General features: G+C 34.2%; 2 protein-coding genes across 2 annotated transcripts; one reads left to right on the forward strand and one right to left on the reverse strand.

The window, feature by feature from the left end:
* Positions 1–4,310: 4,310 nt before the first annotated feature.
* LOC122579056 (mavicyanin-like) lies at positions 4,311–5,578 on the forward strand. The gene is made up of 2 exons (XM_043751179.1): positions 4,311–4,498; positions 5,193–5,578. The coding sequence occupies exons 1-2, from the start codon at positions 4,327–4,329 to the stop codon at positions 5,576–5,578; spliced, it is 558 nt and encodes a 185-aa protein (XP_043607114.1). The 5' UTR covers positions 4,311–4,326.
* Positions 5,579–6,751: 1,173 nt separating this feature from the next.
* Positions 6,752–9,898, reverse strand: LOC122584827 (transcription factor ILR3-like). The gene is made up of 5 exons (XM_043756891.1): positions 9,591–9,898; positions 8,783–8,845; positions 8,226–8,303; positions 7,968–8,130; positions 6,752–7,234 (listed from the first exon to the last, which is right to left on the reverse strand). Exons 1-5 carry the CDS (start codon positions 9,776–9,778, stop codon positions 6,968–6,970), a joined length of 759 nt encoding a protein of 252 aa, XP_043612826.1. The 5' UTR covers positions 9,779–9,898; the 3' UTR covers positions 6,752–6,967.
* Between the last annotated feature and the right edge of the window lie 399 nt (positions 9,899–10,297).

Below are 10,297 nucleotides of genomic sequence, written 5' to 3' on the forward strand. Positions count from 1 at the left end.
AATTACCTTTAAGTTTTAGAAGCTTTCATCATTGAAAAACAAAATTTTTTATAAAATACTTTTACACACTCTTACATCATATTTTTAAGGGATTATGACACTGGAATGTAACCAACTATGATTTAATGGTTATATAATGTAGTGACCTTTCAAATTAGCTATCTGATGCAAGTACCTTCAATTTTTGTTTTTTTAATGTATTCTACCGGGTAACATCCTATTTGTAATCGGTAATACCACGTTGGACATAAAAAGGAATATAGATTAAGGCACCGGAGTGTAACCAACAATGAGTGAATGGTTATGTAATATATTAACCTACGAAAGTGTTAAAATTAATGTAAAAACTTCTCTGTTTTGTTTACTCGATGTATCCTACCGGGTTACTCTGACGACTTTATACTCTGGTCATCTCCTCCGGCTAATTTCCGGAACTATCTTCGGTAACAACAATTTTTCCCGGAGAGCAAATGTGAAACTGTAACTCAATGTCTAACTTCAATCCTGAACAAAAATCAACCCTAGATATAGATAGATGCATATATACTTTTATTGATTTCAGAACACGATTCAATAATAATCATACTCAAACCTTCATCCCCAAATCGGATTGTGTTATGATCACTCCATCATCGTTAACCTTAAAGATGCGGCCATCCCATCCCCACCACAATCAAGATCCAGCAACTTTGGTTTACAACGGGGTAAAAGGGGGGATTTTGACAGAGAATGACAACGATGGTTGTCTGGGTAGCGGCTCGCATTTGTTTATTTTATTGGTGGCAATCAGCGGTGGCACGTCTTCGGATGTGGAGACGGTGAAGAGATGGTTGCACCTCTTGAATGGAAGAAAAAACGAGACCGAGACCACCCACTACAACCTTGTAAGAGTCTAAGACCATCCACCATCCATTTCGTCAGAGTTCATAACCCACAACCGTAACCATGACCGTACAATAGGTCAACCGGTACATGAAAAGTACAAAAATGAGAGGTTCTTACATTAGATAGCCAGTTTTAAAGATCAATACATAACATAACCATTAAGTCATAGTTGGTTACACTCTAGTACCATAATCCCAAAGTAAAACTAACATTGTTACCGGCTACCGGTACTACAGGTCAACCGATACATTAAAAGAACAAAAATGAAAAATACTTACATCAGATAGCCAATTTGAAAAATCACTACATTACATAACTATTGAGTCATAGTTGGTTACACTCCAATGCCATAATCCCTATTTTTAAAAGAAACTTTTGAAATATACTAGATTTTGAATGCTCTAAGACAATAGGTTAGAAGTACATAGAAGTACAATTAGTTTGCATAGTACCAGTACGTACGTTACAAAGGTCCATATAATAAACAGAAGAGATGGCCAAATCCCGATACTTAACCGACCTAGCTTGAATTGAAGTTGCTGGACATGTAGATATGAATTATGATTCGCTTGAGAGGTATATATATCAAACTCTTAATCCCTTTTTAGTTGAGTTAATGATTTTGAAGAATTTTGTATATATATAAATAGGTTTTAGGTAAAATAATACTAAAACAAATAATTAAATAAAATAATAGGTTTTTATTCGCCGTGCATCATGAAAATCATCGTGCATCAATTGGTTCGTGAATCTTTTTACATCAATTTAACCATGATTTAAAGGTCAAGATTTTGTATTATTTGTTCTATTTTGATACTTGTTTTACAATACTCAACCCACATATATATATATATATATATATATGGAAAAGTGAATATAAGGGTAAACTTAGGTGTGGAACCTCTCACATACTAATTATTTAATATTTGTTGAATTTTAATTAAATCACATGGCCCACATGATTTTTATGCATTAAAAAAATAATATGTGAGTGTTCCACACCTAAGCTTAGGTACGTAGTAGCCTTATATTTCCATCACATTTGGTTTTATAATCATAAAATTTATGGAGGACATGTATTTATTTAAAATTCAAACAAGTATTAAAACATTTGTATGTGATGGGTTCCCCATTTAAGCTTAAATGGGGAAACCCCATACTCACTTTTCTCCACATATTTGTATGTATGCAAGTCGATCACATGTAATCATAGCAATATTCGTGCATATATAATCAAGAATCCAAATTTTCACATAATTATATAATGGATGATAATACATGCCCCACACAATTATAAACTTCAAAATTACACATAAGTTATTCAGAAAACAATCAAAAAACAATTTCCATGTAAAGAATAATCATCGGTTGGGCTTGATTTGAAAAGTTCTCGTAAAAAAAAAGTTTCTCAAAATAATTTTTCAATATATATATATATAAATTTATAGCTAGAGACCTGTTCTTTGTTATACTTCATCATAATCATGAATTTGAAATTTATTAATTGATGAATCTGTTATATTGGTATATGATTTGCTAATATTTTCTTGATTTAATGCTCCAAAAACACATGTCTTCGGCAATTCTAGCCTTGGCTACGTAAGTACGTAGTAGAGGTTATTCTTTCATCGAGAGAAGTTTTGAGATTATATCTAGAAAAATATTTAGATATTTTAAGAGTAAGAGTAGAGTTTTTTTTTTTTTAAAGGTCAAGTGGATAAATGGCTAACACCTCTCACTTTGATGCGTTCATGCCAGGTTCGAATCTTGACGATGTCCACATTTGTGTGTCAGTATATGGCAAGATTTAAACCCATGACAATTAAGAATAAACCACTGGAAAACTTTCTAACAACTAGGCTTTCACCCAATTAAATGACGAGTAAAAGTAGAGTTAATAGCCATTAGAAATAGAAAATAGAACATGTAAGTAATAACCAGTATTGAATATGGTTAAACTTTTTCTTGGCCTATGTGGTATATCTGTCCCTCCGATTTGATGTAATTATTCTCTTCAGCGTATTGCAAAATAATTTAATAATAAATTTTCTGCTTCGTTTTATAAATATAAAAGAGCTAGTGTTGAATGGGTGTAATATATAATACTGTAATGAATACATATAGAAGACTATATCCTCCAATGTGATGCTGAAATTAAAGAATGTGTTTTTGTACGTTTGTCTTTGTTTATACGTACACTATTAGAACAATAGGATGTTGTTTCATTAGAAAATTACTAAAGGCTTTAGCTCTTGTAATATGCGTTTGATACATTGCTAATCCATATGTTATGTCACGGGGTTGTGAGTATAATTTGTAAATTACGTGTGATATTTGGTGTGATATTTGTATAGAAGAAATTGAAAAATATAATGTTCGGACTATATATGTAAAAAGTTATCTTGAAAAGCTAATTTTGTTCACTCTTTTTAGGTACCTCCGTAATGAATGTCACATATAGTGAAGGTACATCCGGAAGTAGGAGAGGTAATAATAAAAAAGGACGACGAATGGTCATGGCAACATTTTAACGGCTAGATAGTTTTAGCTGGTTACCAATTGAATTATTCTAATGAGTAATCTTGAGATCAATCTCTTTAATATTCATTGCATGTAACAAACTATGTACAAATGTCTATAGAATATAGCTGCAGTCGGATTTGGTCGGTTTATCGCAAGAGTTGGATAAAAACAAGCTAGACAAGTTACATAGTTTGGTGCTTACTATGACTATTCACAATTTCGTCGATGTACTAACATTTGGGATTATAAGCCAGACAAAAAAAATGAGATACCATATGTCCAAATCTTGACGCATAGTTTTTATCAAATGTTCAATAAATCGACATTAACTTCACAGTTACATAAAGTTGGACAACGTATGACAGATTTTTTGTATTTCTTGTGCATCCAATGCGTCCAATACCTCAAACTGAATAATAGTCGTCTTGCACTTTGCATACATTTTCATACAGTCAAGGCTGCTCTTTGAAGTTTGAACAAGATTGAATTGTCTAGTTTAAACCTTAAAGGCAACTAAAGTAACCAAGACACGTACCTTCCCTATCTTCACCTAATCTTTCATTATTCAAATGCATACGTTCATTTGATTAGCATTTGTCAACTAAATATGTTCCCACAAGCCAAGTCAACAAACATTTCATATATGATAAGAAAAGTCAACTACTTCATTTTTCATATACCAAATCAATACCACCATGACACCTCCATCCAATCTTAATCTGCAACTAACACCATTTGAATAATGCAAGAAGGAAAGCTTCAAAGAAAGTTGTGCAGCAATAAACAATTCGGAATGCGTTCAATGGCTCATTCTTCTCCATCCTATCGTTCTATAAATATATAGACCGTTTACGTAGAGGCTAAGTCTCATAACCAAGTACTTTTTTAAATATCAACTACATTTTAAAAATAAAGGCAATGGTTAAAGTTTCAATTATGAGAATGCTTATGGGATTTGCTGCTACAGCAATGCTCCTACAATTGGCGGCAGCTGTGGATCACTCTGTCGGATCTTCAGGGGGGTGGGACTTATCAGTTGATTATGACTCATGGGCTTCCTCCCAAACATTTTCAGTAGGCGATAATCTAGGTAACGAATTTATTGAATTCTAAAGTCTTGCACATATCTCTATCCTTACTATTTCTATCTCTACTACATAATAAAACTTTTGTTCCCACCATTTTTTTGGTAATAACCCCAAATTACCTTTTTCTTTTGTTTATTTGTTTAAACATCTCACTTAAGATCCCTGTATTACTTTTAACAGTGAAATGATTTACAACGTACATTCCTCAACTCTTCAAATAACTATATCGCGCCCTATTACATTAAAAACTATTACATTAATACCCACGACGCTACCACCGCCACCACCACTACCTGTCGACGCCACTACCACCCGTTGTCGTCGTCACCACACCGCCGCATCGCGCAGACATTTGTCTAGTGTCATATTAAGCATACTCATTTGTCGCTGCTAATGGCATCTGCAAGAGCTCTCACTGGTAGCAATGTCGACTTATCAACTTATAATTAGTCAATTTGGATTGCCATTTAACTCAAAACATGTAGAATTTCAAACACTTGTGAATATTGAATGGGACACAGACTTTTACATAGTCTATATTAAGAAACTAACCTGCTCATCATGAAACCTCCAATTCCCTTTACTGTGTTATGACATTCTTTTTTGTTCTTTACATCTATATACACTAATTACAACACTATACAGAGTTTTCGTTATGAACATAACCGCCCTAACGATAGCTTATTCTTATTGCAGTTTTCAGTTATGATTCTAGTCATGATGTTCTTGAAGTCACCAAGCCAAACTATGATTCGTGTGGAACACAAAGTCCTATATCAACATCAGTTAATAGCCCTACCAGAATCCCACTTACGGCTGAAGGAAGCCGGTATTTCATTTGTGGCAGAGGTTCTCATTGTAGCCAAGGCATGAAGGTTCAGATTAATGTAGTAGCAGGAGCATCTGGCCCACCATCCCCAACTCCACCCACAGATGGTCCTTCAAGTAACCCATCACCACCACCCCCTACCACGAGTATCTCATCACCGCCACCCCCAACTCCATCATCCGCTATAAACCTAAAGACTACTGGTTCTAAACTCGCATTCGGGCTTCTTGCGCTTGCGCAAATACTCCTTTAGAAATTCCTAATTTGAGGCTTTTTGTTTATTTGGATTATGTAGTTTATATTTTTCACTTGTGACAAAACCATGTATTGTTTGTTTGTCAACATTTCACATTAACTCCTCCCCCATTAATAACATTTGTGCAGCTGTAAGATATTCATCCATCTATATATTACTCCTATAAATAAAACTGAAATTGGTGATAGCCATTGCAATTTGGTGTAGAAGATTGTGGGATTGGATAAAGTGATAAACAGCTAGCGTATTCGTAGTCAATAGAGTGTTAGAAAATAGGGTTCAGGGAATGACCAGATTCGTCTTTGAATTGTGAAACATTTTCAAAATACAGTATTTTCACCCCATACGATAGCCAGGGTTACACAAATCTAATGATAAGACAAAGGTTTTAACTTCAATATAGGCAACAAAAGTTCAAGTAAGGAAAAAAAACATGTATAAGTTAAAACTTGTGTTAAAATTTAACACCAAAAGTGTGCATTTTTAATGCATGAAAGGTTTCACCTTTCGAATTAAAAAGTAGCAACTCTTCACTAAAAATAGTTAGGAAACTGTTACAAAACCAATGTATTAAACATCTCTTTCTGGGCGGCACAATGCCCCCTAAACCTAATAATAAGAGGCACTACCCCTTGAACCCGCAAGGGGGCACAACCCTCTCGACCCATGCAATATCAACGAAGATCGAATTATCCTAACAAGTATATACTTAGCACTCACCAACTCGCAATAGAACTTAACTTGTAAGCTTTTGGTCTCAAGCAAATTACAATTACACAAAAAACGACACATCACTGGTCACACTAAAGTTTCCAACATAGAGGTGACAAAGTAGGCAGGTTAGACAGGGTGGGTAAATAGTTGAAACATATTGTGCAAGGTGGGAAATGTTTTATTTTGAAAAATGGAGATTGAAAAGTGAAAAACAATAAAAATGAGTATTATAATTTTTCATTGAAAAGTGAAAAAGTTATTTTGGAAAACTATGATTGATCGAGTTTTTTGTTTTTCATTTTTATTGGAGAACAATGAGTGTTTTTCGCAACTAAACGTCTTTGAAAATGGAATCGATCCGTCGCCTTTTAAGAGTGACGATCATAATAAATCATCAATGCAAGCGAAACAATAAAACAATAAAAGCTTAAATTGTTTGAAATTGCCACATAATGATATCTGAATATAAAAAGTAATATGCAAACAGACAAACCAAAGAGTATTCGATATATTACATCAATATATAAGAAGATAATGCAAATTATTGTGTCCATTTGAAATGCATTATTACTTAGCAAACACCTTCAAGCACCACCAATTCAAGAACAACCGAATGTATCATGCATAAAGTTTAGGAGGAAGACAAGATAACACACCAAAAGAGTCATGTGATTATGCCACTGGAGGTCGAAGGACGTGATCATGTGATGTGTCGACTACAGAAGAAGGCATGAATTGCCACATTGCAACACCAGGGTACCCAACAAAAGGCATCAACTTGTTTCCAGCAGCTTGCTCTTGTGCAGCAAATGCAGAACGCATGGCAGTGGGAAGTGCCAGGCAACTTGGTTGACAGTTCATAGACTTCATTTGTTGTTCCAGCTTGTCCTTCTCGACTTTAAGCCTCTGCTTTTCATCTCGGAGTTCATTCTTCTCAGCCTATCCATTGTGTTTTGTATAAAAATAATAACAAGTCATCAAAAGCGCCACAAGTAAGAATACTTTGACTTTTGAAGTCAAGCACATCCCATAACTAATGAAACAGAGGATTACTTTGACTTTTGAGGTCAATGCAAGCTGTTTTTTAATCCTTTAAAACTTATGGAACAGACATTCACCTCCAATAATATTTTGTAGTCTCATGTTAATTGCAATAACGTCGTTTGGCTACTGTCTATGGATCTCCACCGTCCAGTTAAACATGTTAGCTCTCTATATATCATTTTGCAGACAAGTACTTGTTTAGGTCCCAACTTTGACCCATTACTACTTATATGATCAATTCAGCTTAAATTTTATCTCTAACAGCTCCAATGGTTACCCCAAAGCATTAGCTTAAACAAATATGCAATGAAAGGATCACCATACCTTTCTGACCTGTTATCTGACCTTTCCGACCCTCCCCTTTTGTCACCTCTTTAAGGATGGGAAAATATGTCTTAGACATTTGAAAACAGAATGTGTTTAAGTTCGTAGCGACCCAAAATGATAAACTTTGCTTTGTTCATGCGATGGAAAAGGTTTGTTTATTTTTTTAGTTACCTTCTTGTTTTTTGGTCTGGTCCTTTATACTCGTGTAAGGTATCTATTTCATTGGTATACCTCTACCTCTTTTCTGTGTATGAAACATTTATCGGATGACACTAATTAAAAACCTAAATCATGCACCCACCTTTAATTCCTTGATCTTTTCCTGCAATTCAACATTTGACTCGCTGAGCCTCTTGGTTTCTGTCTGTAGCTGAGTTATCATTCGAATAGCATCGCTCAGGATAGCCGTCTTATCTGTTTTTGGTGGTCTTCCATGCTCCAGGATTGAGCCCAATTCCAAAAACCTATCAAATTACATTCATATTTAAAATGTCAATATTCAAAATAGTAGCTCAGGCCTTCCTGATATGAGGAACAAGTGTGAAGAGTAAAAACATGCCTCTCATTCATCCTATCTCTACGTAATTTCTCACGCCCAGCTTTGGACCCGCATATGTTGATGGTCTCAGACTTCAACCTGCAAAAGTAAACTGCACATGTGTTAATTGGGATTAGAAGGTCAAAATGGGCGGGCCAAATAGGTTGAAAGTGGATCAAAATGGGCGGGCCAAATAGGTTGGAAGTGGATCAAAATGGGTGGGGCTAAACATGCAATCTGTGCGAGTCTGGTAATCAGATTAGGTCAACCTTCTAACATTTTTATATATGTTTACAGGAAGTATATAATTATACAAAAAATCTAAAACATTGATAAAATGATTTAAGAGGTTGTATGAACAAAAAATGCTAAACAAAACAATTTTATGACTTTTGACGAGTTTAACCTTAGACCCGTTTCCTTTCTGACTGAATTCTTAATTTGATCCATATGAGATAAATCATAAGCAAACAGGTTGAAAACCAAAATAGATTCATGGAGGATAACGTAAATCACAAGTTCCAGTTTTCTAGAAGTTAGCTTCATAATGAGATGTCACAAAAGGTAAGGATGTTTACCGTTTTCGTGATCCTGCTTCCTTAGGCTCTTCAAAATCGATAAATGAGCTTTCAATCTCTCCACTGTGGAAACAACCAACGGCAATCAAGAAATGAACTTCATAAAAATAGAATTCACTTTTGCATAACTACCATCCAAGAAAATGAAAAAAACAAACTTTACCACATAAAAAACCAGAAAATTACTGTGGTACAGAAACTACCATTCACCCTCACGAGACAAACTAAAGCAGCTGCCTAACATCCGGATTTCAAATACGTGATAGTAACACTTATAAACATGTTTTGGAACGCAATCATGACAGTCTCTTTGTAACCATACAAATACATATCTAGCAAAACTACGATGCAATAAATCTATCTTCTCCTAAGACATTAAACCTCCATGAAAGTATTCTTCCATTCCCAGCCGTTTTTGACCACAACTTCAGAAGAGTGAGGACTAGTTAAGTTAGCGGTGATGATTTTAGTGAATTACATATCACGAAACATACACTAGAGTCACATGTCAAAATCGTGAGTAATAGTATTATTACGATGTATTTGTCTTTCACCATATTAAAATGGTAGATACCTCTTGTAAAATGAATGGTACTATTAATTTTCATAGTTATTACTATTATTCCAACAATCACAAACGCCATATGTACAAAAAACAAAAAAACAAAAAAAACAAGCAAATATGAACTTTAGTTTTAATTTAACTTGGACAAGCTATTAATTTTAACAATCACATAATCTTTACAGAAAAACGATTCATAAACTTGTACTCGTATATGACACGGAAAAAAAAAACATGAGCAACAACCTTAGAGCAGGAGCAGAGCAGGTAACGACAGATGATGGCCACGTAAAACCAACTGCTACTGCAGACTGTGGTGGTGGTGGTTGACAAGTGAAGTGAGCATGATCAGCTGAAATAACATCCATCATGAGACCATAATCCAAAAGCCAATTTGGGTTTTCATCTAAAACTACTACTTGATCAACTTCCATGATTAGTTAAAAGTGTCAAGAATCAAAACCAAATGAAAGTAGAGAAAAAAGGTTGTCTACAATTTTTTTTTATCTTAATCATGAATTATTATTATTAGTGATTGGACTGGGGAATAATAACAATGACAATAATAATATGTTGTTTGTGACGAATGAACAGTGTTATAAAAATTTGTCATTATCAAAGTAAACGGTTTTCTTATGTCATGTATTCTTATTTCTTAATTCTTTACATAGCTGCTCCGATCTAACACGGAGAATAACAAGTAATAGAGGATCAACGGAGCCACGAAGGAAAAACATAATTTATGTGAAAATGGGTGGTTTTTTATATTATTCTTTATGAGAAAATAATCGCTACACCGCTCTATTAAAAAAATTATAAATTAAACCTTTAAATGTGATAAACATATAACTCCCAAATTTTACATAATCCCTCCTAAGTTTTACATAATCCTTTTATGCTTTTCTTAAGATAGGTATTGCATATTTTACCTAACATTTCCCTTTTATTTATAT

This window comes from Erigeron canadensis, chromosome 1, assembly GCF_010389155.1.
Source record: "Erigeron canadensis isolate Cc75 chromosome 1, C_canadensis_v1, whole genome shotgun sequence".
Lineage (NCBI taxonomy): Eukaryota > Viridiplantae > Streptophyta > Magnoliopsida > Asterales > Asteraceae > Erigeron > Erigeron canadensis.